The sequence below is a fragment of the Aulostomus chinensis genome, chromosome 4 (assembly GCF_037954235.1).
Source record: "Aulostomus chinensis isolate RoL2024-O1b breed Wild chromosome 4, RoL_Achi_v1.0, whole genome shotgun sequence".
NCBI classification, from domain to species: domain Eukaryota; kingdom Metazoa; phylum Chordata; class Actinopteri; order Syngnathiformes; family Aulostomidae; genus Aulostomus; species Aulostomus chinensis.
The window spans coordinates 16,712,546-16,740,534 of NC_141323.1; the positions used below are offsets into that span (position 1 = coordinate 16,712,546).

A 27,989-nucleotide genomic window follows, 5' to 3' on the forward strand; every position below is an offset into this window, starting at 1 on the left:
TGTGTGTGAGTGTTTGTGTGTGAGCGTTTGTGTATACACGCGCTGTCTTTTTACAAGCACTCACGTGGTACTGATGTGTACCTGATTTTATCTTGCGAATGAATATGTGCTACAGCCGAGCATGCACACACTCCCCACAAACACAGTTGTGGTGTCCGGCTCACCCAGTACAGCACGTCCGTCCAGCCCTCCATGGTGATACACTGGAACACCGTTAACATGGCGAAGGCGAAGTTGTCAAAATTCGTGATGCCGTCATTTGGGCCCTCCCACCCCCCTTTGCATTCTGTTCCATTGTTGAAACAGTGTCGGCCGTAAGCTCCGACGGGTGCACACGGTGCCGGCTTTTCTTCCTTTTTGCCTGTAAAGAAAGAGAGGACAGTTTTTTGTGTTTTTTTTTTTTTTAACCCAAATAATTATCTCTTTGGAGAAGAAGCTCGCAAACAATGCAGCAAACAGGAAGCTACTTATGAACAGTAAGAACTGTACAATAACTGTAAAAATCACGTTTTGTGCCACTACATCAAAAGCGAATCCAAAAGGAAGAAAAATCATGGTAAATAATAAAAGTCATGATGAATATTTTGAACTATAATCAAAAGCAGCCATCAACTAACTGCTGTACTAATTGGACACAACAAGATCTCCAGGGTGATCTATATGATAACAGAGTATTCCACCAGCACTTAGCCGGTGCAACGCTAATGCCCCTCATGGGACCTATCACATCCTCATAACAACACTCAAGTCCATTTATACCTGGGGGCTTCCACAGAAAATTGATTCAATCATTTCTGGCGACTGCCGCTGCGATTATTGCTAAAATCTTTCATACTCCTGAACATAAATGATGGTTTGAATAATTGATGGCAGTGATCATTTAAAGTGTTTAAGGTGTGCACTCTATTTTCTCTCTGCCTTGTTGGCTGATGTCTCGCTGAAGATTTACACACACCGCTTGGCTTTAGACATATAATGGCAGTGAGTTTGCAGTTCAGATTACAGAAGATGTGTGTGTGTGTGTGTGTGTGTGTGTGTGTGTGGGGGATGTAGAACTCATATCCGTCAATGTGAGCATACTCACTGAAGCACACACTCTTCATGAGAATCGAAGTGCGCGATGACAGTTTACATGTTTACTCATGCATGTTTTTAGCTGCTGTGTGTGTCTGTGTGTACCTGTTTGCCCATAGATACAGGTCTTGTGCATCTTGCCCATGAACAACTCCAGACCAATGATGGCATAGATGATGATGACGAAGAGGACCAGCAGGGCAATGTGGAGCAAAGGGACCATGGCTTTGATTATGGAGTTCAACACGACCTGTAAACCTGTAGCACACACAAAGTAACTGTTGAGAACACACACACACGCACACACACACACACACACACACACACAAACATATAACAATAAGCTACAGTTGAGCACCGTGTGAGCATTTCAAGTGTTACAGAAGAAAAGAAATATTCAAATATTCAGATGATCCATTTTGCGACTTAAATGTTGAAACAATTTGTTCCCAGGCGACTTCCTGTTCATTTTCTCAAAGCTTTAATAGACAAAAGGCTGAAAACTCAACATACTAATCAGCAACAATAACATCTACTGATGAACGGCAGTTTTTTGGCGATGTTTTCTTGACGTCGGCCTAAATTTTGGGTCACTCAACTCAAATTGTACAGAGATACGAAGTGCAAACCCAAAACAGATCACGACTAAAAAGCTCAACTGCAACTACCTCATCACCGGGTCAATATTTTTTTTTGTTTAAACTGATCTTTTGCTCTTGAAGTTGTATTAGGGTCTATTGCACCTCCAAGCTTCAGCCTCTCTTTCCATTGGGGTTACGTAACATTATCCAGAGGTGGTTAGGATGATTATATCGATGTGAAAGACGACGTGAGGGGTGCACTCAGCCACCACTCAGCTTCCCATCTGTCTGCAGGAACCGCAGCTTATTGACTGTTACTTCTACCTTACACGTTGCTGCGATTCAATTGCGATAAATGGATCAAAAATTATGCTCGAATAAAAACATCATGCTGATTTTTACCAAGTATACTAGTGAGGTGATCAGCTACAATAATACTTTGGGAGCACTTTACGATATAGGTATTTTAAAAAAGGGTAAGTTAATGCTTCGTTAAGGATTACTTCAGCATAATAAATCATTTATTAATGCTCTTTGTGACATTTTGTACAGGGAGACGTGTGTATCCTGTAAACCTAACACGATCAACACCGTGAGTAAATGATCACGTTAGTTAACTGTTAACCAATGATTAACTCATCATTAGCTAAATGCTATTAACTGTTAACTAACAGTTAACTAAGCATTAAGTGACTGTTACTAATGTGTCCTTAATATAAAGCGTTAACAGTGGTTCTCCATGAAGTGTACTGGAAGGATTGAGTCCTTCTCTATGGGTGTTCTTGTGATAAATAAGGTTTTAGATCACTGACATTGATTACAAATCTTAAAGTAATAAAATTTCAGTAATGTTATTACTTCACAATTTAATACAGATAATATTAGGCTAACTACAGTGTAGGTACCAAGAAGGCCCACGGTCGTCTGTGCAAAAGAAAATGATCACGATTTGATGCCATTGTTGATCAATAGCCACAACAATTAAAGATTTGATAATGTTGGACAAGGTTCAGACTAAATTCTTTGCCTTTAAACCAATGTGCAGCAGCTATTGTGATCTCAAGACCTGTAAAACACACACACACACACACACACATGCAGGTGCACAGTCCTCTTTATCTGATCATTCCCTGTCTTTTACTCTGTAGGATTACTGATTTCCATCATCACTAACACAAACAGGCTGACAGACAACTTATGTGCTGCTTATAGCATCTTGGTGTCTTAACAACAGGACAAGAGGATTGTGAGTATAAGTGTATCATTGTGTGAGTTTGTGTGTATGCGTTTGTGTGTCTGTCAGCAAGCACCAATATCAGCTCCAATCTGCGGTTCATTTCTCCCCAACCTCCTCCAATCTTCATTCACACCTGATCCCCAGAGGTTTCTACTGTTCATTGCTTTCTTCCCCCCCCCCCTTTCTCCTTCATTCATTCTCTCTTTTTAGCTCTCTTGTGAAGCTTCAATACTTACTGGGTACTCCAGAGACCAGTCTCAGGGGTCTGAGTACTCTGAATGCCCTCAGAGCCTTGACATCGAATCCCGCTGCCTTCCCTCCAATGGGAGCAGCCCCGTCACCCTTAGTGGCCTGCTCCAAGATTGCACTGAATAACCTGTGAGACAAGAAAAAGAAAGAAAAAAAAAGAAGACTTCTATAACTATCTCATGTTAAATACAAGAGCATTTCTTCTTCTAAAAAAAAAAAGAAAGAGTAAAGAGAAAAACGAAGATGGAAAAACAAATTGAAGATCGAGAATTGCGAAACCATCTGTGCTGTTTCACAATCAAATGTTGCACTCGGAGTAAAAAAAAAAAACCCTACAGTTAAATAATTAAAAAAACTTTATTAATAAGCTCCCAACACAACAGTAGAGAGTCTCATCTGTGCTACCCTGTGCTTTCACTGATAAGAGACACTGGGCTTTGATGGTTTGACAGTCACTTCAACAGTTAGTAAAGAGAGCTGTCGTGAAAATGTGTTCATCAGTGTGTGTGCATGTTTGCATGATTAAAAAGACCATAGCACACGGTTGTTCCAAAACCCCTGATCAACCAGGACTTTTGAGCTCTGGCCTATATTGTTCCTGGTTATTCCTCAGCGTGTCATTTATTACCTCAGAAAAGGAGACTTACAGTGCTGTTTGTTTGCTTGTTAGCAGGATTAAAACTATGCAGCTCATTTTCTCTAATCTGGTGGAGTGGTGTAACATGGGCCAGGGAAGAATTACATTTTGGGTCATATTGGCAGAAAGACTGAGGTCACCTTGGCGGAGGTGTTTGCACACCGAGGGCCCTCTAGTTGTGTCTCTTTTTTCATCAAACCCACTCTGACATAACCTCCTGTGTGTATCTGGTTTGGTTTTATCTCATGCCTATGTGTTCCTCACTTGGGTCTTATAAATTGTGTTGATCAGTTGTATTTTAATCTCGTCGTTTCTTTCAGTCCTGAAATCCTGGTTTGTTCCTCTTTTGGTAAGAAAATAAATCTCAGTACTTCCAATTCCTCCTTGTCTGCCACCGCTAATGTTTTCTGTGTTTGGGTTCACCTGGTTCCCTCCATAAAAATCTCAAGGAGCATTAAACTGAGAGAGGGAAAAGTAAAATAAAGCAGATATAGAAAACATAGCTACACAATACAGTTTACTTCCTGGGACATTATTGAGATAAATGAAAACTTTTGCTCCATTTCCCACAGTTCTAACACTTATGACGAGCGGTTGCATATTGATGTCACTTCATTTCATACTGACGTCACGGAAAGGAAAAGTCAGTTTCCATGTTTGTCGCAGGGGAAGACCCTTTTTCCTGTCGGGCTTCCAAAATCTCCCGCGAAGACTTTCCAGAGAAGAGTTACACCAGCATATCAATGAATTTGAAGAATCCCAAAGAATTTCTGTAATTTTCTCTCACTTTCAGAACATTTTGTTTTATATATATATATATATAAAAGCATAATAGGGATATGATCTTAAATACGTGTGCTATTTTGGATGCAGCTACTTTTTAAATTTATTTACAGAACAGATTTCATTGCCTTAGTGTGACTCCAAAGCTTAAATTGATATACAGTATGTCCAGCAGAGCTCGTCACTCCCTCGCCTCCCTCCTCTCTCCGCCTCTCAGAGATTCTTTCAAAAATCACCATACAATACCATTTTTCCAGCTCGTACGGCTCAAAGGCCAGGCAGCAGTGTGTTAGTCATGGAGAATTATCAATTAGCACAGATGAAATGGCCACTTGAAAAGACCTCTCAAAACATATCGCCCTCTCTCTCTCCCTCCTCTTTCTCTCTCTCTATTGCGGCCGTGGGGAAGCGCACCTTTGATAGAGTATGAAAAAGCATGGAGAGGATCAACAGGTTTTGTTTGAGGTTTTTTGTTTTTTTGCAGTTGCGCAGTTTTTTTGGGGCACAGCTTGTTTTCCCTGAGCTTTGGTGTTAAACGATAATTAGAGGCTGGGAGTGTGTCATCACATATGGCTCGTGTACATCCACAGCTAAAGATAGTCGAAGCTGCGTACATTCATAAATACAGTAGAAGCTGTGAGGATTCATAGTCGTAAAAAAAGGCAACATTGCATGTATGGGTGACAAAAAAAAATTGTAAAACCACGATAAGGTTATATTATTATATTGTTTTAAGAATGATTAAATCTATAAGGTGGTATTAACATCTATTTTCTATAAGCCAACTGTATTCAATTTACATGAAAACACATGAATCCAATCCATCTGCTGTTCATCCGTCAGTTTGCTAACAGGCGAATCGTTCTAATCTCTAAAATTTAGATGTTTTCTTAAAGGTTAAACTTTCTATGTTTTTGATAAATTACAGCTTGTCAGTGCTTTAAAACAAAGTGGAACTGGAGTTGGAAAAAAGAGGAATAGAGAGAGTTGGAAAAACAAGAGGAAAAGGAGGCTATAAATCAATGTCAGGGTGAAGAGAAATGAAAAAAACTGTCGATATACAGGAGTACCTACTTTTTGTTGCGCACACAAACACGTGCTCACTGAACCGTCGCTTATAAACTCTTACTGTAGGTGTGTCAGAGAGAGTATGGGTTCAAGCATCTGTGTGTGTGCGTGTGTGTTTGTGTGTGTGCCTCTGAGGCTGCTCGGCACCAGGTACAAGCTCTTTCACCCATATGGTGAACATTCCAGGGGGAGCAAACTCTGTCACTTCTCATCTACACACACATACACGTGCGCCTACTCGTAGTTACACACACAGCGAGGCACTTCTGTCACAGCTGAACATTTCCTGGATGTGTGTTCGTGCATATGTGTGTGCGTGTATTTGTATTTTCCATTTACCAAAAGAGTTATGGTATTTTTCCAGTTCTGATTCATTTCCACCAAACAAGTGGTCAAAAGCCAATAACATCAAACAAGTAAAGTTCTGTATGAGTATCTTGGATCTGATATTAGTCAGATATAAGGTATGACTTCATGTATGCAGCTTGAGGAATGATTGTGAGGTATAAGGTGATTTGAGTGATTCGAGGGCTGAAACTGGAAACTGACTTTGATTGCTGGTATTTTTTCCATGTGATACTTGAGAGGACGGCTAAAGGTCACCTGTCAGAAAAAAACTATAAAGATGGTCAATGAGCAAATGAATAGTTCTGACATTTTTTCAAGTGAGGAAAGTCTCAATTTCCACTCAGTAAATCACTCTGGTGGTTGTTCCAGGCTACTAAAATGACTTAATCGTCATAGAAACTGATCTGTTTCTGCTGGGGGGGCAGCCAGAAACCCATCTAACCCAGTTCTAGCAAGGTGTGTCTAAAAAGAGTGGCCTGACCAAACCACAGCAGCTAGTTATATTAGAGGACATATTAGCATTATGTATCATTATTGTGAGATATTTTTGTTTTTATTTTTATGTCCAACATGTATCCAGGGGCACCAAATAGAGAATATGAAGAACTTAAAATAAATGAAAACTCCAGTAAAACAAAGGAAGAACACAGGAAGGGTGGCACGAGGACTGACCAAGAACTGACTGAAATACAATCTCAACTGATATGAAACCCAGGTGGGAGAACAGTAAAGCGGGGAAAGGAGCTGATTGGGTGAGAAACAGCAAGCTAATTAACTAACGAGACACAGCTGAATCACTCAAAAAAGGGGGAAAACATACAATACAGGACTACCCAACAATGGAAAATAAAACAGGTACTTACAGGAAAACACTGAACACAAAGATTTAAAAACTCCATGATTACTACAACTCTCTACACATGGAAACTATAAAATAAAACAGGGATATGGGAAAATTACCCTAAACTTACCACATAATCGTAATAAAACACAACTCAAATATGACGGGTCGCCACAAAAACACTGCTTTCACTGAAAGTAAAAGTATAGGTTGTGTCTCCAAGGGAGATGGCCAAACTCTCGGGGAGACCTTGAGAAAGACATCCAGGCAATATCAGGACTGCAGCTTCTGACCTCTCGCCTGCTGGCAGGTGTGCAAGAGCAAAGACACGCTAACAACAGGACCCAGTACAGTAGGACTGTACCATTGTACTGTCTCAGAATAAAAGCAGTCATTGAGGTAGAGACAGAAATAGACAAACACAAAGTGTAGATAAAAGCATAAGAGTGGCAAAGGTTGTGTTTATGCCACGGGGTACTGGCATCATGATGCTAGCCGACAGGATAAGTGTGTGTGAGTGTGTGTGTGTGTCCATGGGGTGAAGCCAACCATGTTCAGATAGTGGTGGCTAATGTGAGTGAACACTTGACTGGCGATGAAGACATTGAGTTTGTCTGTGTACGTGTGTGTGTGTGTGTGTGTCTTCAGGCAGAGAGGGCACTTATTTGCTGTCTCTCTCACGCACACACACATGGCCAATTAGACCATTTTTATGGCATTAGTCTTAACTGTTAGGTCCACCGGCTATTGTGGCATAGGAAACATTCTACACCAAGTGCAGCGCGCGTGCGCGCACACACACACAGACAGACAGGGGGGCACAGAGGGTTTAGCAGATGGGCTATGTTGCTGAGTTGCAGATAAAGAAAAACAGAGCAGAGCTTTGCTATCAGCATCTAACAAGCTAATCAGTTTAGGGCCTCACCAATACACTGTAGGCCGAGGTTTACTGCAGCTTTGATTCACTGTGAAGGGCTTTTTCATGACAAGTCTTTGAAGTCTTATGACATGCAGCACTTTAATAATGATAATTATAGGAATACCTCTGATACAATTACACCTAACTGACCAAACCGCACTTTATATGGCAGTTGCTAGCTTTGACTTTGGGATTATCTTCCCGTAGTTTGAGGGTTACGTTTCAGAATGGTGCAAAAACTTTGGGTGTAAAAGGATTCTCACGGTCCGATTGGTTGCTTCAATGAGGCTTAAGTGACTAAACAGCACTAAATACAAGAGCAAGAGAGCAAAATTTGACCTTAAATTTAAAAGCAGCTATATAATCGCTGGCATTTCCCAGAGAATGCCAAATACCTTGGCTGTATTTTCATCTGCAGACTGTAATTACATTACGATGTCATGATTAACATGCAATCGACGTGCTGCTGTTTGAAAACGCGTAACAAACATTCCAGCAAAGAGTTTGACACTCTCCCCATCTTCGCTCCACTCACCCAACGACGACGATGATGAAGTCGAGGAGATTCCAGCCGTTCCTTAGGTAGGCATTAGGGTGGAAGAGCAGACCGTAGGCTATTACCTTCAGGAATGCCTCCACCGTGAAGATGATGAGGAACAGGTACTCCACGCGCTCCTGTAGAGACACACAAAAAACACAGACTGATTTCTACGTACATGTCTAGAGAAAAGAGCGAGCATTGGAAAAACACACACCGAACGCGAATTCGCGACGCGAAATTTCGCCATTCGCGCAAGTTGAAAATATTCAACTTTGGCGAAAAATTCGCGTTACGACAGCCAATCAGCGTTGAGGATGTCCCGACGTCACGGCTGACTGTGAAGATGGCGGATAAGTTGATTGTGGCTATATGACACTACGTGTCAAAATTACAAGAAACGGTTGAATAAGTTGGTGTCCATTCGTGAAATTCTGTCACCGGTCCTAGCTAGCAGGTCGTTAAACTGGCCAGTCGTCATCCGAAAATACCGCTGGAAGCGGCGGTTATCCAGACGGAGCCCCCGGAGGAGCTCAATTCACCGAGCTGTGCTAACCTAGATGGTGTCGTGAACCCAGATACGACGGCGTTTAGTTCTCTGACACACAGTCAGAGGTGGCTAACTGGACACTTTACTGGATATATCCAATGCAGATGTACAAGGTTCGCTTTGAGATGAGGTCAAGTCAGCTCCCCAGAACATTTGAGTCCGACCCCTCGTGAACAGTCATACAAGTGATGTCACACGCGATCAGTAGAAACACAGCTATGCATTTAGACAATGCTGGCGCCATAAGTGTCAGTTTTACTGTCAGTAAGTGTTCCAACAACAAAATTACGATGATAAAAGAATTACGACAAGCACCACAGGTTGACTCTCAGACACGGGTCAAGCCCCGGGGAGAGGGAGGGTCCGATCGGCTCTTGACCTCAGAGACGAAAGAGATACTCATTCTTAGATAGATACTCACAAGGTTTGCTAGCAGCTACAGTAAGACGAGATGTTCTGTCACTTTTTAGTCGGCTTGTGGTGAGTATTTGATTATTTATGTTTTTTTGGAACTTGTCCAAGCATTTTGATTATTTTATCCAAGTGTCTCTCTTCCTGTTTTAAGTGGCTACTGTCTGAAAGGAGGAATGCATGCATGTGTACATTTATGTAACTCTTCTACTACAGAGTCCCTTAGAGATCGTTGTCATAGCGACGGCCCCCTGATGAAAAAGGGGTCCTGGGAAATGGCCTGAAATGGCCTTGACAGAGAGGAAGGGCTCAGAAAGATCCGACCATCATAAAGTTCAAAACGATTATGTGTACAGCTAATCTGTCTTTTCAAGTTTCACTTCAACTCTGTAAATGAAACGACAACAAGGCCATGATGTGAACAAATGCTCCCAGATGAAGAAGTTTATGTCCTCTTTCACTGTGAGGTATTTCATCTATGAAACATTTTAAAAGAGGATATTAAGTTCTGTCCATCAGTCCATCCCTCTTTCCCAGATAGTGCTCCTCCTCCTGTTCCCACTCTTTTCCCACGAACACACACACACACACTTGCAAAGAAGGCTAGAGGTTTCGGGACAGAGGGTCAAGCAGGTCTCACCAGACTCCAGCCTCGTCCCTGGGAAGAGTCTGCTGAACCTGAGGCCAGGACCGCAGCGTAGTGAAGTTCATCAAAACAACTTCAAAGCAAACGTGCAGAGATAAATGGTGGAGGGGTAGCAGGAAACAAGACCACGCTGACTCTTTATGTGCATATTTACACGTGCCTTGACGTAAAGATGGATATATTTCATGATCTCACTCGCTTCTGTCTCATTTTTCATGTGATCCCTAAAAACTAGAGCTGGAATTTGTGGCAACTGCTTGCTAGCACGACAGAGATCTCACCAGCACAATCAGCACAACATTATCCAATCAAGGCAAATAACACTTTGCAGAAAAAACATTGTTATAAAAAATGCTGGACTGACGCCACAATCCTGCAAAATGACAAATGGACAATTATTATTGTCCACATTTGTCTACGTTGTGTTGTTTTTTCTTGTTCTTGCGCTGGTTACTGTATGTCTTGTATACTTTTCATTAATTACAAAAAATGACTCCAGTGTACATTTACAAATTGTTGAATATTATTTCAATACTTTATTTTAACATGACTATAAAAGGATAGCTTTTCTGGAATTTTTTTTTTTTAAATAGAATTTATATTGGCATACACTCAAGTTATATGCTCAAGTAGTTATGCAAAGCTATAAAAAAGGACAAGTAATGAATAAAAAAAAAAGATTTCATTTCTATTAAAAAACAAACAAAATGAATACACATTTTTTACAGCGTGTTTGCACCAAAGATCCGTGACAGCTAATAAACCAGCACTGTTAATGTTAAAAGCCTGTGTTAGTGTTGGATTGGCTCATGTATACTGCGGCTGAGCAAAGAGATTTGCTGTTAAGGCTGAAGTGAGTCGATAGCAGGTCAAGCTAAACAAACAACTTTCTAAGCTTGGAGGTAGGCTGTCAGTTACACACACACACACGCTCACGCAAACACACAGCTATGGGAATCAAGGAGGAAGGCCTTTTATCTGGATTTCCAGGGAGTGAAGATATACACACTTGTCAGCCAGCTTCACATGAAAAATGATGAACAGACCGTAGCTGATAAAGACTATTATTTTTGGTTCATAATTACTTCATTAATGTACACTCCTTTAAAAATGGTCAAATTGTTGCACTTGTTTGCATCCTCAGCTGCACAAAACTACCCAACTTAAAGTTAAATATCAGCATGTATACACGCAACAGCCATCTTTCCTTTGTTATCTGTGTGTGCCAGTTACACGCACTTCAGTCGTTTGTTTTTATATTCATCGCTCACATGGCACATCCTCCGCCGAATGCTCAATGCTTATTATCAGTAATTTTAGCTGAAGTAATTAATCTCACACACAAATACAAGCTCGCACACACACGTCTGTCTCTTAAAACACACAAAAGCCCTCCTCCATCACTGTCTTTCACATACACCCACCTAGGTTGAGTGTCTGCTGGTGACAGGCAGACAGTGAGGCGCTCCGAAGGATAAAACAGCGAAGAACATCTGGTTGGAACAGCTCACAAACACAAACACACACACACACACACACACACACACACACACACACACACACACCCCTCTACCTCCTTTCCTTCCGTCCATACAGACCCATAAAGGGCAAAATCAATAAAGCGCACAACTAATCTGGTTAGTGACGAGAAAGAATCGAAGGGGGAAAAGATGAGAGAGAGAGAGGGAGAGAGAGGAGGATGGATGAAGGATAGAAAGAGAGAGAAGAAAGACAGCTGGAATAACAGAGAGGTGAGTATGTGGAAGCAATAATTTGGTTAACTGTGATAGGTCAACTAAACCGCCTATCCATCAAATAAGCCAATCAGATTAAAGTATCGACATTCTCCCATATGGAGGACAAAGTTTCCATTGACCTTCTAGCTTTGTGTTTGTGTGTGTGTGTGTGTGTGTGTGTGTGCACACTTGGAAGACAAAATTACCCATGATGCTGTTTTTGAAAGAACCCGCGGACACATCGTGGTTTAATATGCATCTAAAAGGAGTAGAAATTCTAGAACAGACGGAACCAGCTTCTTGGACGTTCAGATCCAGGAAGAGCATCTTGTCCTCTTCATTCAGTTTGTAATTGCCTTTCACTTGTGGAAGTACAAGTCGTATCATCATTAAAACCATGAAAATGTTTATTTGGGTCAGAAAAATACTTAAGATAACAAGATGCTGTTATGAGTTTTATCGCTGCGCCGACCACAGTGAGAATCAGTACGAGGATCTGGAGATGCTACATGTTGCTTTTATGGATCTTATTCACAGGTTAATGGTGTAAATTTGGTGCGCTGTGTCACAAATTGCATACTTGTGTACTAAATACTTCATTTTGAGTGCACAAGTGGGTTTACACTGAGACGTATGCAAAATGCAGCTTACAACTGCATACTCAAAACCCTCCAAAAGTTGAATTTGGAACAATGGACACTACCGGTGCCATAATAGTGATGGGGCTGAAGCAACGCCACATTCTTCTCAATTTTCACAATGGCCACAGGTGGTAGTAGGCTGTGGTAATTGTGTTGTACAAATGTAAACTACACATGTTTTTGCTTTAAGTACCCTCATGTATACGGTTCCCACACAGCCATGTTTGTTTGTTGGGTTTGTTATGATTCTGTGCTGTGAACATGGCAGCTAACGTTTAGCATCCACGAGCTAGCTCACATGCTCCTAGGCTAAGGCGGAGCATTTTAATCAGGCATTCGCGTTGTGGTACGCCTTAGGTTTATGTGTGACTTATTCTTATCTTTACTGCAGAAATTTCTTCGGTATTCGATGTGAAGTCAGATTCCTCAAAGTTTGGTGTTAGTTGCTAACGTTTGTTTGATAGTCGCCATCAAAAAAGCAGTAGAAGAAGAGAAAAGGGCAGGTGGAAAAAAATTGCCACACACATCAAAATCATGGACCAAAAAAAAAAAAAATCACATTTTTTCTACACTCATGATTCTTCTCATCAAGGGGTACATTAAAAAAAACAACAACTAAATCTGTTGTAGCTGTTGCAGCACAGTGTTCTACATAACACAAGAAAGCATTGACATATCACACCTGATTTTAAAATAATAATGAGGAACAAGCAAACAATATTTCAAGGGTATGCCAGCTGATGAACATTTTAAATGATCATCAACTGTCAATGCCAGTCCATTGCTTTTCTTCTTCCATATATCCAGAGTTGTAAATAAACCTTGACTGGGATACTCTGAATAAATGTTTCAGAATAATGCAGGCATGCTAGCAGACTCATACGTCCTAAGGTTCTGGAGAGCACCGACGAGCACATGTAAACAAATGCATGCGTGACACATTTAATCTTTCTGGGCTTTTTTTTTTTTGTTTTGTTTTTTGGGATGACATCACACTTTAAAGTTAAAATAATAACTGCTCTCTCGATTCACTCATCTTGAGATTCGTTTCTTTTTTGTAACCAGGAGGGGGACGAGGAGGAGGCAGCGGCGGGGTCCTTGTGTCATTTGCGGGGATTGTACAAGCAGACATACGAGTAAAAGTACTAACAGGTTTATTCCAACTCTGTCTTTTCTCTCTCTCTCTCTTTTTTTTTTTATTCGCGTAGGCATTAGTGCAATGAGGGCAGTATTTCCCCTCAGGGATCGATAATGTATTTCTGATTCTAAATAACTCAACTCAATAATTGCTGACATCTGGGTGACTCGCATGGTGACACTGCCAAAAATATGTCTGCTAGTGCCAGAAACACCAGTCAGACAGTTTCCAAACAAACTGAGACATTAGTCTAATTAACTCGGAGGGGGGGGGGGGGGGGGGGGGGGGATTTTCTTTTTATTATCACCCTCCCCTTCAAAAATTAGATGCTGCATCTAGAGGGGGCTATCCTAATGAATAAATTCGAAGTCGTCCCTTTCAGTTTATCTCCAAATGGAATAGTTAAGGTAATCTCTTTGACTGACTGTGTTGTTTGTTCTTGTTAAGTGTTTCTCTGTGTTTCCCAGATCTCAGCTCCATGATTTTGGTGAGCACAAGACCAAGATGATGCTGGAATTCAACAAAACTACAGACGGATCAAGCGAAGCCAGAATTATTCCAACTTGAAAATCTTGCTTTGTCACATAAACTTCTGACTCCTTTCCTCCAAATGCCTCTGTAATTCCTCCATTCCTCTGTCTTCCCCTCATCTCTCTCTTTTTCTCTCTCTCTTGCTGGGTGCCAACCAGAAGTTACCATAGAGACCAAGATGGGTTCCGACGTTACCATGGAAACTGGGCTGCAGCAGCACCGGCAGTAACAGACCCCCCCCCCCCGACACACACACACACACACACACACACACACACACACACACACAACACTGATCACTACTGTACCAAGAATATCCACACAACACAAGGTCCTAATTACTAGTCTTCTGTCAGCATCTAGACTTCCTGTTGTGTGTCTGTGTGTGACCATGTGCGTGAATATGTTTGTGTGTGTACATGTGAAGCTTTGTGTTGCGAGTCTTATCCTCTACTTGCCAACCACTCACATTCAACTTTATACAATGAAAAATGACAATGTCATTCCATCAAGTGTCAAATTAAATCTACTTTTCCAACTTTATGGCACTCAAAGTACTTTTTTTTTTTAACAGTGTTGCCTCACACACACACACACACACACACACACACACACACACACACAGTGGATGCTGTCATGAAAGGCTCAGATTCCATGAACCTAAACTTGCCAACAGTTTCACCAAGTGTTGTAACACTTGTACTTCCCTCAATAAAAGATGTTCCACTTGTAAAATGTGGATATCTTTGGAAGCAGATGCAGATGGGCGGGGGGGGGGGGGTCCACATGGCTTAACATGAAGAAAATGTCAAATAGAGCCAGTAAAGCCAGAAACTCACTTGGATGAAAACTTTTTTTTTTTCATACACTAAACAGTTTCGAGATTTTAGGCTATTTTGGCTATTTTTCTTGGGTTCTTTTGCATTCCTGACCACAAAAAAAACAAAAACAGAAAAACTACCAAAAAAAATAAATAAATGACACAACATTGATTAAAGTTTTGATTTGTTCCATCTGTTATCTAGTTCTGACACTCGCGCGCCTGCAGTGTTTCTTTTGTTTTTTTTTTTAATGGTGGACAAGGATCAGAGCCGATCATAAACCTTTTTATTAGGAATTTGTGCTCCAGTAGCTCATCTGTGGATCGTCCACCAGACTTCCTTCTTTCTACCACATTGGTGGGAAGTACACAGAATTCCAGGAGCTTCCTACCAGACACAAAAAGTACAGTCATCGCTGTACCAATTTAATTTTGCTTTCAACACAAACACCAAAAATGGACTTGTTGCTCAATATACAACCCCCTTTTCTGGATGGATAATCTTTGTCACTTCCCCTGGATGACTGATGTGCATTTCCAGACAATAACAGACCGTATTATCTGATCTGGACAGAAGGATCCATCATGGCCGAAATTGAAATGAACATCTTGAGTAAAAATCTCTGAACAACACCTTTGGAGAGAGCACAAAGGTCTTACTATAAGGGCTCTTCTGTTCGGGAGGTCTTTGTCACGCCACTTGAGTCGTTTGAATCATGTTGTGGAAATGCGACTAATCCCAACAAATGGGAAACGTGCTATTAGCATGAAGCGAGCGTGCATTTGACATGAGTGTCATTAAAAGACCGAAGCTGCAATCTACAGGCTTCTGGATGGGGATTAAGTTGGTACAATTACACTTGTGTCTGTGTGTGTGTGTGTGTGTGTACGTGTGATATACCCCACGGTCAGGGTTACTGATGACCACAATACAAATCTCTCTGTTGTTCCACCGAGCGCGCGCACGCGCGCGCACACACACACACACACACACACACACACACACAGACAGACTTCCATTTATGTCCTGATTTACCCCAACTTGTCAAACTTAAACCATACACCCCCCCAACAACCCCCACACACACTTTTTTTGTCCACAACTGCCCATTAACTTAACCTGCACTCTAAAAGCAAGTGTTAACTTGAAAAGAGCCTGTAAACTTGTAGAAGCCAGCATTTGTTACGCGACTGCACACACATATTGCAACTAAAACGCAAACGGGTCTTGAAAAAAGGGTAAATGAACATTAAACCAAAGTCTCTTTGCCTTGTGTCATGTTAGCAATCCACAAATAAGAAGAGGAATAAACAGACTAGTTTAAAAACACTGTGATAAAAGCAGACATATTATTGTGGACACTTACTTATTAAAATCATTTTTTTTTTCTTGGTTTGTCTTTCCTACAGCCTTCTGAATATCAAAGTTTGCAGACAGCCTTGTTTCCAGGCAACAGGCGCTATATAGATGAACACAAAGAGAAAGAAGAAAAAAAAAAAAGATAGTGGGGTCATCTGTGGCTTACCAATGATTTCAGTTCTGGAAGTTTTTATTTTTGTCCTTTTTTCAGGAAAGTAGAAGAGTTCAGTGGTTTTTCCAATTAATTTTTTCGACAAATGACATATTTTCTGTCCGGCAAGCGGTGTGTCAAAGACAAAAATAAACAACACAAACACAAATATGTCTACTTAGAAGAAAACCTGTAGTATTACCACTTACACTCCTTCCTGCTTTCTTTATTGGGTAAATATTTATTATTAAAGCATTTTTTTGTGAACTGTGATATTTCCCACAGAGTGAGATGTACACACACATGCTCCTAAGATTGGTGAGAACATAATATTTCTTGTCGGGAATCAATCTCGGTAGTCCTAACCCATTATAATAAGGACAGTAAGGATAAACGTGTCAAACATTTTAAGTGATTTGATTCGCTCTGAGTCATTTATCTTTGTACCCAGACCCAATTCCTCATCACCAATGCGTTCTGAGATTGATTCCTGACGGTTGGCATGCAGGACAAGGGTTGCCGTCCCTTGCTGGTTAAAAACAGCAACATAAAGTCTTTAAAAACAGAAATAAAGTAAACGCTTGTTTGTTTTGTTTTTTTCACATTTAGAACGGGGAGGCGAGGGGGTCGCTCCGGAAGCACGCAGAAACATCTTAATACAGGGTCATACGCACGTTAATACCAGCCGTGAAGTCGGTCAATCGACCTCATTTACACACACAACTTCATGGAAATGTCTTTGAGAAAGAAAAATGAAACTCTTTCTCTCAAGTTTTTATTTTACCAAATGAATAATTAATTCGTTTAATGCCTGTGCTGTACTTCTCTTGTTCTCAGATATACAGTCTGAGGCCAGGAACTACTAATTTACACTTCCAGTGCAATGCTAACAGGCAATGAAGACCCAGGTTAAAGTCAACCTAGTTTGGATCCTGATTGTGAGTAAAACAAACATATAGAATCGTCTGTAAATAGCCGACATGATATGGGAACGTATTTAAGGGAATGCTACGATGGAAATGAGAGAATTTATAGAGCGACTAGAACAATGAAGAGGAGAGAGAGAGAAACAGAGTAATTGGTCTAAAAATAAAAGAACACAGGAGCATAAATCATCTCCTACAGACAGCCTGTGTGTGTGTGTGTGTGTGTGTGTGTGTGTGTGTGTGTGTGTGTGTGTGTGTGTGTGTGTGAGAGAGAGAGAGGTGTGTAAGGAGCAGGTCATGTTACTTGTACCCTTGAGAGATGAGAAGAAGCGAAAGAAAAAGAAAGCAAGACACAGTGTGTGTACGGAAGATAACAGAAAGCCAAGGTGAAAGGGTAGATATGGTTCTTTGTCTTTATTTTTACTCACTGCTCCATACTCTGCTTCAGTTCTGCATTCTGAGCTGGTATATATGTGTGAGTGTGTTTGAGTGAGTGTGAGTGTGTGTGTTTGGTGCCTTATCACGACTTCTGCCTCACTGCACAGGGAGACCAACCGACCACACACACACGTGCGCGCACACACACACACACACACACACACACACACACACCAGAGGTACAAATGAAGACAAAGTGAAGTGGCGCACAAACACACAGATCACTGTAGTGCATCAAGATCAGAGTGGCTGCTTGCTAAACTGACAGGATAAGATAGATTACTAACTCACTGCATGAGTCATGGCGACAACGTGTTTGTGTGTGTGTGTGTGTGTGTGTGTGTGTGTGTGTGTGTGTGTGTGCGCGCGCACGCGGGCGCGCACATGCAATCTAATATGTCTCTTGGGTTAATCGTGCTGTTGTGAGCTCTACAGAGGTGAGAGACTGAGAGCAGCAACAGCTTTTACTACTGTATTAATACAGTCTGTTAAAAATAAGCTGTTTACACAAATCCGTTACAACCACACTTCAGTATAAACAGGACTACACCATGAACGTAAACCATTTGCTGGATGACTCGCTCCTTCGCAACTGAAGTTAAATTGACTCATTCTAGATTAGAGAAATATCTAATATCAAGATTAGTTATTGGTAGTTAAGGTCAAACCCGACAAGAGTGGATTTATATAAAAAGCGTGTCTGTCTAGCTGAGGGTCGCTGGTTTCATCCTCATCTCATAAACACACTGAATAACTGTACTTTGTAAATCAACAGAAAGAAAAAAAAACGTCAATCCTTAACGCGTCAGTTCAAAATAGCCAGAAGTGGTTAAGTCGTGACAGATTCTAAAAAACTTCTCTCTTCTCTCTGTTAAATGATGACAAGAAGCTTTTTTTTTTCAGAAACTGATGATGTCACAGTAATTCTGACATTTTGAACTTTTTGTGCAAAAAAAAGAATTCTTGAGTTCAGCTAAAAACAGAGCTCCTTGACCTTTGATAAGCAAATGATTAAAAATCCCCCCCAGATGTAAAAAAGAAAATACTTGACTGAAAATAATTCAGACAGAAATTCTCCTCCTTGTCATCCCCCTTTTCCCCAGAAGATAGATGAGTAAAGCACTGCTTGTTAGCGCATTCTTTCATTCAATCCCCCCTCCTACCTCTCTCTCTCACTCCCTGCTCCCCATTTTCTGTCCATATGCACCCCTCTTCTGGCTCTCCTTCTCTTGGATGTCCTTCTCTTTTTTTAAAAAATTGTTTTATAATACATTTGTTTTTCTTCTTCTCCTCCATGTCTCTCAACGTCTGTGTTCCCAATCAATTATCCTGACTGCACAACAGGAAGAAGAAAGCAGAGGAGAGGGATGAAAGGGAGATCCCTGAGATGAATAGAGAGATGGAACGTGTGACACGAGCAGCCTGAACCACGATAAAGAAACGTTAAAACCCAGAGCGAGACTTCAGAAACAGAATATGTTGATTGTGACAACAATTAGATGAGCTGTTGCAAATGCAGGTACAATCAACTGCTTTGGCTGTTACAACTTGAAGTTCATGTTCTTGGTGCGCGCGCGCGCACACACGCACACACACACACACACACACACAGAAAAAAAGTGTATCAATCAATAGAAATGGATGTACTGATCAAATTCCCTGGCCTTGATTCCTATCCTTTAAGTCTGGGTATCAGCCAATACCAACAGCGTGTCTGAGCTCATTTCTAGAGCAGCAGGAGATAAACTGAATGGAATTTGTAGTATTGCAGCTTTATAATAAGTTGATGACAAATACTCAAAGTCCTGGTTCAGTTAGCTTCGATGATTGCAATGAGATCAAAAGTTTATCCAGAAAATGCACTACTGGAAAAAGGTGTGACATGATCCACCGTGTAGAAGATGTCTCCATGTTGCACTGGGCGTCACATATAACTTGTAAAAAAAAAAAAAAAAAAATCATCTTGAGCTGAGTGAAGTTAGTGATACGCAGGGATTAAATTACTCATAGGATTAACATTAATTAGTAAAAGCTGATGTGACCTGCAGCTGTTATTTTCAGCAGGAAACACATTTGAGCATGGTGAAAAAAATAGCTGATAAACACCCAAAAAATTGTAACATTTTATATATATATACACACATCTATCCATCCATCCATTTTCTACCACTTATCGTGGGGGGGGGGGGGGGGGGGGGGGGGGCTGGAGCCTATCCCAGCAGCTTTCAGGCGAGAGGCGGGTTTCACCCTGGACAGGTTGCCAGTCCATCACAGGGCCAACACATAGAGACAGACAACCATTCACACTCACAGTCACACCTACGGTCAATTTAGAGTATCAATCAGCCTCGTCCCCTCTTGATGTCTTTGGACTGTGGGAGGAAGCTGGAGTACCAGAGAGAACCCACACAGGAACAGGGAGAACGTGCAGACTCCACACAGAAAGATCCCGTGCCCAGACTTGAACCAGGAACCTTCTTGCTGTGAGGCAACAGTGCTGACCACTGCACCACCGTGCACCCCTGCATCAAAAATATCATTTTTCCAATATCCAGAATCTTTGTTGGGGGAGCATAAAAATAAGTGAATGAATTGTCAGCCTTTTACCCTCACCAATTGCTCCTATCAGAACCAAACAGCCCTCTGTCTTCTTGAGCAAGCCCTCTCTCTTTCTTTCTCTCGCTCTTTCTTTCTCTTTCTGTGTGTGTGTGTGTGTGTGTGTGTGTGTGTGTGTGTGTGTGTGTGTGTGTGTGTGTGTGTGTATGTGTTTGGGAATTACTCCTTCAGTCCTCCACTGGTGTGTTTGGGAATTACTCCTTCAGTCCTCCGCTGGTTTGTGTTCAGTGGAGCGAGACCAGAACATAACAAACTGAAAATTGAGATACAAAAAGGAAAACTCTGACATCTTGTAAGTGTGTGCATCAGTGTGTGTGTGTGCGTGTGTTTGTGTGATAGAATGACAGTGAGGCGTTAACCAGTAGCTTTAAGAGCACTAGACAAGGCCTCTATGGGTTTATACACTCATTTCTAGTGGTAAAATTAATTAGAATATTGCATATCAAGCATATGTGCGTCGATCTGCAGAATCCTGAACAGATGTAATCTAAATTCCATCTGACTGGAACTATACAACTTCTCAAAATTAGTTCCTTTCCACTCTAGGCCCTGGTGATTGTACAGATGAGCAATCAGTGGTTTAATCAGTGAAGTTAATGTTAAAATCGTTACAGCTTTCATCGTCATGGTTAAAAACATTGAACCGAGGCTCCTCTCTTAAGTTTGTCTCGTCTAGTCTTGAAACTTAGGCTCATCCCATGTCAACCAAGTCTCATATAACAACCTCTGATTGGTTCCTCCCGGTTTAAGCTCAAACTGTGCCCATTCTGAGCACAGATACTGGTAATTTAGTCAGAAGGAGAGACATACAGGAGGTTATGGCTTATGTGCCCATGTCTATTTGTCTACACCCAAAGGTGCCTTCGCGAAATGTTGCTAACTCAGGTTTAGCTTGAAATTTGGTATCATTCAACTCTCATTCTGGTTTTAAAGAGATCCAAAATAAACCCAAATAAGTGATTTTTTTCATTCATTTTTGCCACACAGACACACACACACACAGCCCTGTACAAAATACTGGCAATTACAAGGTGTTGAGTTGAAGATGGTCAAGTGGTAGGTTTTATATCACCAAAACCTAAATCTGCATTCTGCTTTACATATCACTTAAATGTATTTGAGATGTCTTGAATTTTTGATTTGTTTTTCTTTTGTTGCATCTGTTTACTAAATGCTGTAATGGTCTTGCTACAGGAAAGACATACCAACAAATAAGCATTCTAAATTTTTTTTTTAAAAAAGCACATATTTCTGGGACTTTATAGTGAGAAAAAAAAGAGAATTTCTGTTGTTGTGGTTCATTTTCAGCTCTTCCTGAAGGAGAGTACTTATCGTGACAAAAAAAAAAAACCCTGAAAAGAAAAAGCAAATATAACAATAGTAGACAGAGAAAAATAATCAAAGGAACTGTAGCAACCAGAAATCTCTGGCTCATGTATGAAAATGATCCGTCTTTCAGATGTCGCATTATTTACTAAATTTGGGAAACATGACAAGTCGACGTGATCCCAGATTGAAGTTAAAAGCTTGCATCCACCCCCTCCCACCTTATTGATGAAATATGATTAAAGAGAAGAAGAAAGCTTGTGTAGCTCTCCTACTGGGTGCCATAGCAATGCCACCATGACACCCAAACAGGATTAAGCGCTAACACCCACTCCCCTGCTGTTACCATAGTAGCACTGTTGAAACAGCAACCCACGAGCTATAAAAAGACAAACTTCACTAAAGCAACAAGAAGTGACATCGAAAAAAAGGAAGTAATTACGATTTTTTTTTTAAAAAAAAGAGTTAAAAAGAAAGAAGAGAAGAAGGCTTACCAACTCATCTTTTGTTGTTGTTGTTTTTTTTTAAACAGATTTGATTTGACTGAAGCACATTTGAGCTGACAGGTCAAACAGGGAAGCTGGGGGGGGGGGTGATGGAGATAGAGGGAGAAAGAGCTGAGGTGGACTAAAAGGGTAGCAGGTTATCACCTGGGACGAAGAAGAAACTCGATTCATTTCTCTCTTTATTCCTTCAACCTCTGCATTCTCTTCTTCTGTCATTCCCCTTCTGATGCTGCCAAAAATCTAACTGCACCAACTACTGTATCGATCAACCGAACCCCCCCCCCCCAAAAAAAGAAACAAATAGTAAAATATGAAAATGTGATATAATACAAATACGATATATATGTTTTTAATTATGTAATATAATCCATAAAGATGACTATGGATACTTAACAAAAAAAAAGCACAGGCCTTACTCGCTGTTTATTCTGAAAAAGATGTCCAGCAGAGACCCGGAACAAACAGACTAATTTACAAATCCCTTTTTAGGATCAAGTTTATAAGTTCATGGACAAATAGTTCCTTTTTCGTTGAAAAGCGGCTCTTAACAGAGAGCTAACGTGTCTTCGTGTTTGTTATTTTCATCCCTTACGACTGTGGAATTCACAATTTCTCAAGAATAATCCCATAATAAATTATTTACACAACAAACTGTCAAAAAGTAGAGTTGCTCAAAGGGGCGATGATAAAGCTTCAGTCAGCTTGTAAGTAAATGTAAATTTACAGTCAGAAAATGCTTTTTATAGCTAACCATCATGAGTCTTTACTTTGTTCGTTAGATCATCATAAAACCGCCGTACGGCATTGTACCGCTCAGAGAGAGGCTGAAATTCCACTGCAAAGGAAGGATGATGGAGGGGGGAAAAAAGGCGAGTAGAAGAAGAGCTGAATGACTGCATGGAGCTTCGCGCCAGTTCGGGCAGCGAGACGTCATCTGATGGCTATCAGCTGACTTGGTTTATATAATCTCTCTCTCAACCTTCTGTGATCATTCATGCTGCTGCCGCTCTGATGTGGCTCTGCTGATTTATTCCTCGGTACCTCTGTCATCATCCTGTTAGGATTTCTGACTAAACATCTACTGCATTATGTATACTCACTGATACTGTACGTGTCTGCTGGGCTCTGTACACTAGAAGAGTTGTTTTGCATCGGTAAATCCTCCAGAGATAAGCCTCCTCCCCCCCCCCCCGCTCTTTTAAAACTATATAATCCTCCTCTTTTGCAACCAAAATGGTGCAGTCTCATGCAGCTGAAGTATTCTTATGGAAGTATTTCTTCCTTTACAATAATCTAGTGCCCCTTTCACACTAGAAAATCTTCTAATACCTGGTTTTGTCTGCAGTGGGATCAGATTTCCTTCAATCCAGAGTCAAATGAACCCTCCAGCAGAACTCACTGGCGCTTTCAGCGCTTCCTGTTTTGAATCCGCATTCGATAAGTGGTCGAGGCTCCTCCATCGCTGGCATACACGGAGGAATGAAAGCCTGTCATCCCCGCCGGTAATCTTGCGCCAAATTATGTCATCTCAGTCCCAAATTCAACACATTTACGTTCAAGCAACGGCGCCGCCCCATCATCATTCAGACACACAGACGCTGTCCTGCGTGATACTTTTACAACTACCAGAGGTTGTATACAAGCTTCAAGATACTTTACTACCTTTCACCTTCATTCTGTTGACTGCCTTCATGATGATGGAGAGAAGAGGGGTAGAAAAACCCCTCACAAAAATAGAAATACAACTGGGATCAAACGTGTGGATAAGCTGCTCATACAGGCAACAGTGACCAGATGGTTTTATGGATTAAAAAACAAAAACTATGTTAACAACTCTTGCAATGACTAGAGGAGAAGAAGCGAATAGGGCGCATGTCGGAAAGAACATCCGGGAAAATCCGATTCCTGCTCACATGGAAATGGACCACCGTTTTTTTTTGGTGATGTTTTTAACCACTAGTTTTGGTATTTCCACGACTAAAAGCCGCCATATTGCAGCGGATTTTATGCTTTTCCTGACTGGTAAAGTGATGCCAGGAGAATACCTTCTAAACCATCTTCCCTGCTTTCTTTCCAACCGTCAAAATGTGGAAACATGAGGTTTGATTCACAGTAGCAATCAGGACTGATAATATGTTGTGTTGAGCAGGGTGTGTGTGTGTGTATGCGTGTGTGTGTGTGTGTGTGTCTTCGATCAAAGACAAAACAAAGCACACAAGCGCCACCTATACTCTTCCCCCTCAGCTCAGTAGGCAACACAATGATGCATGTGTCCCTGCTTCTATAATGTCCAGACATGGTCATCATTAACTACATGAAGCGCGCACACACACACACACACACACACACACACACACACACACACACACACACATCAGGGACATGATTCCCTATCTCAGACCGCGCAGCTATCCAACTCCCACATTCAGCGGTCAAGGAAGCACAATTAAGGGACACCCCCATGTGCAGTATGTGTCCTATATGTGCCAATGCCCCAATTAAGGGATACACTGCTTTAGCAGAAAGAAACAGAAAGAAAAATACAGTGGAAGGGAAAAAACATGGAGGGAAGTAGGAGAGAAGTGGCTTAAAATGTGAGGGAACAGGAGAGCAAGTGAGAAGAAGACAAGAAGGCATGACAAATCATGGGAGAGGAATCTAGTGGATTTTAGTCTACTTTTACACACTGCAGGTCAAACTCTGTTGAAACAGTTCGACGAAGACAAAGTTTTGGTTCACTTTTCTGTGCTCATCTGTTTGATGGAGCCCTGATGGGTTTTTTTGGACCGTGGTGTGGTCTGGTGTACATTTTGGTGCTGAACAGGGTGTTTTTTAAAGAAACCCTCAGCTGAATTGCACTGATTCAGTTTGTGCGTATGTGTGTGTGTGTGTGTGTGTGTGTGAGTGAGTGAGAGACAGACAGAGAGAGAGAGAGACAGTGAGTGTGTGCATCATGTTTTTTGTGGGTCTGAGCACTAAAAATTGTGCATAGTAAAGATTTCCATGTGAAAACATGTATAACACATAATGCATAAGCTTATATTGCACACCTCAGTGTTTGTGTGTGTGTGTGTGCGTGTGTGCGTGTGTGTGTGTGCGTGTGCGTGTGTGTGTTTCAAACTCTTTGTACCGCAATCATCACTTCAGCCACACTCTCCCACTATTACTTAAAATTCCTTTCTCAGGTAACTCGGAAGGGACTCGTCTCTTAATGGTTTGCTACTCCCCTGCACACTGGGGTATAAAATGCATAAATCTTCAACAAGGTCATGGTCGGAAGTGAGGATTGAACCAGTGACCCTTTGGTGGCTAGATAGACACTCTACTTCTGACTCAGGCCCCCTAAACTGCAAAGTTAGCTTAGATACCTCTGACTACGTTTATACTCATGATTTTTGAAATTGGCCACTCGGTAGGAAAAGTTCAGGATGATGAGCAAAGTGCAATGAAACTCATCAGGAAGAATTTCAGGTTCATAGCAGCTTGTTTGACTTGTTGTTTCAAAGTGTAGAAATCAGTTAAGATGAAGGATGAGACAGAGAGAGAGAGAGAGAGAGAGAGAGAGAGAGAATAGCAGCCAAGATGTGTGTACAACTACAGTACACACACACACACACCTACACACACACACACACACACACACACACACACACACTTGCAGGTCCCCCTTGAATTCATGAGCTACGATACATCCGTGCTTGCTCTCATGCTGTTATGATTCATTTCACGTTTGCCGCAATTAACTTTAAGGTGGCGTGTGATGCTGCATCACACAGTGCAGGGAGGGATAAGGAAGAGGGGATGGAGATGAAGAGGTGTAATAAAAGATCTCTGCCTTTCCCTCCTTGCTGTCCTTTTACCCTTGCTGTCAGTGCATGTGTGTGTGTGTGTGTGTGAGTGCGCATTAATGTGTGCAGATCCTTGAATGAATGACAATGATTTCGGACTGTCAGAAACATACAAACACGAGATATATATATACACACATATATATATATATATATGTATATATATATATATATATATATATATATATACATTCATATATATATATTCCTCTCTTAGAACTTTCTTTGCAAACTTCTGTGTGTGTTACTTGTCAGCACCAGTGACTTATAAAAGTTGTGTTTGCACGCCAGTGTTGGATCACTTTGATTGGCTCAGCTTTTTGAACCCCATGTGTGCAAGTGTCTATAAGAGTATGCGTGTGTGTGCGCGCGTGTGTGTGTGTGTTAGCCTCTCATTAACTTCCCACCCAGTGTTGTGATGTGATCCCCCACGCTGGGTCTGGCATGTTGACCAGCTCTTCCAAGCCATTCCTCCATCATTATCATGTTTTTCTTTGCTTTATGTTTGTTTTTCCTTTTGCTGCTGCCTGTAAGAAGAAGAAGAAGAAGACGAAAAGAAGAAGAAGTGCAGTGTTCTTCTTCATCCCCTGAACAAACAAGACAATTACACATTTGAAGAGAAAAGTATCAACTCTTGGGGGATAACTGTAGCGCCAGTTAGTGGACAGTGATGTCATTGTTGCTGTACTGGATGTGATATCAATGCAACAAAGGAAATTAAGTCGCAAGTTTATTTTGGTCCTATTGCGGCGGCACATATTTATATTTTGATCAGGTTTGAGAAGAACTTGTGTTCTGTTGGCCAAACAAAAGATCTTGAGTATGATAATGAGTCATTGTTGTGGATTTCTGTGATACACTGATTGCTCGCTTCCTCCTCTCTCTGTTGTTGAAGTTAAAAAAAAGAGCAGCAACAGTGAGGACCAAAAAAAAAAGAAGAAGAAAGGGGATTGGGAGGGAGCACACCAGGGTGAGACGTCCTCCATTTTGCAATATTATATTTTGCAGCAGTCAGGACACCGCCGTTTGCTATTGCTCACCAAACTTTTTCGACTGAAGGGACTGAATTTAAATTTCACTTATGCCAAACTGACATGACAGACTCGATGTGCCCCCCCGATCAAGTTATGAAAAAGTAATTAAAAATGAAGGATCTTTCATGGTAAAATCCCTAATTTTTTATTATCCTATCATTATTATTTAAGCATTTGAGCAGGTGGTACTGCAAAAAAATCATAGTTTAGCCCGGACAGTGATTTACAGGTTATTTTTTTAGCATCATTATTATGAACAAAAATATTTATTTATTAGTGACCACATCTGAATTTATAGCGAGCAACATTTTGTCCACAGGCCGGACTTTGGGCAGCCTTGCTATAAATTATTATGACTTTGGTTTGCAAGTTCCTCAGAGCGCAGTACAAGGTGAACTTCTATCCTGCTTGGATGCAAACGCAGCTTTAGAAACAGTAATTTCAAACACGCACACACACACACACACACACACACACACACACACACACACACACACAGAAAACCTTATCGCCTGCTCATCGTACCTCCCTATCTAAAGCAGATCAGAGTGTAACTAACAGCTGAATTAAGTCAGGTTCTCACCAAAATGAGATTCAAAGTGTCACGATTCTATTGTGTATCCATCTTTGTGTTCCCATCCAAATAAATATTGCTTAATTTTACGCTGAAGAGTGCGTACTGCGAAAATTCCACTCCGAAACCCATTAGATTTGGTGGTTGAAGGCAGGATCAGCGTTCATCTAACACACCAAAACTGAGGTGACTTCCTTATATAACTGTCAGTTCATATTTATATGATTGACAGCTTAGCTGCATTATTGCCATATTATGATCAGTATGTTAATGTGAATGTAAACTTCATCAATTACTTGTTCGCTTTGTTCCCAACCAGCGTGTCACCATGGCAACCTCAACCTCTTCTGTACAGGAAGCGCATCCAAGGCAAAAGTGACCTGCAGTAGTGCTTTGCTGGAGAGTGATGTCATGATTTTGACCACTCTTATATGAGGACAGGGTGCTGGAGATTTGGAAAAA

General features: G+C 41.1%; 1 protein-coding gene across 2 annotated transcripts in view; it reads right to left on the reverse strand.

Moving 5' to 3' along the window:
- cacna1c (calcium channel, voltage-dependent, L type, alpha 1C subunit) overlaps positions 1-27,989 on the reverse strand; it is a 191,661-nt gene that overhangs the window by 63,938 nt on the left and 99,734 nt on the right. For both annotated transcript variants that reach the window (XM_086202096.1, XM_086202095.1), the window contains exons 4-7: positions 8,273-8,412; positions 3,129-3,268; positions 1,180-1,332; positions 165-361 (exon numbers count right to left, since the gene is read on the reverse strand). In XM_086202096.1, the coding sequence (XP_086058222.1) occupies positions 165-361; positions 1,180-1,332; positions 3,129-3,268; positions 8,273-8,412 (630 nt within the window). The remainder of the gene's footprint in view (positions 1-164; positions 362-1,179; positions 1,333-3,128; positions 3,269-8,272; positions 8,413-27,989) is intronic.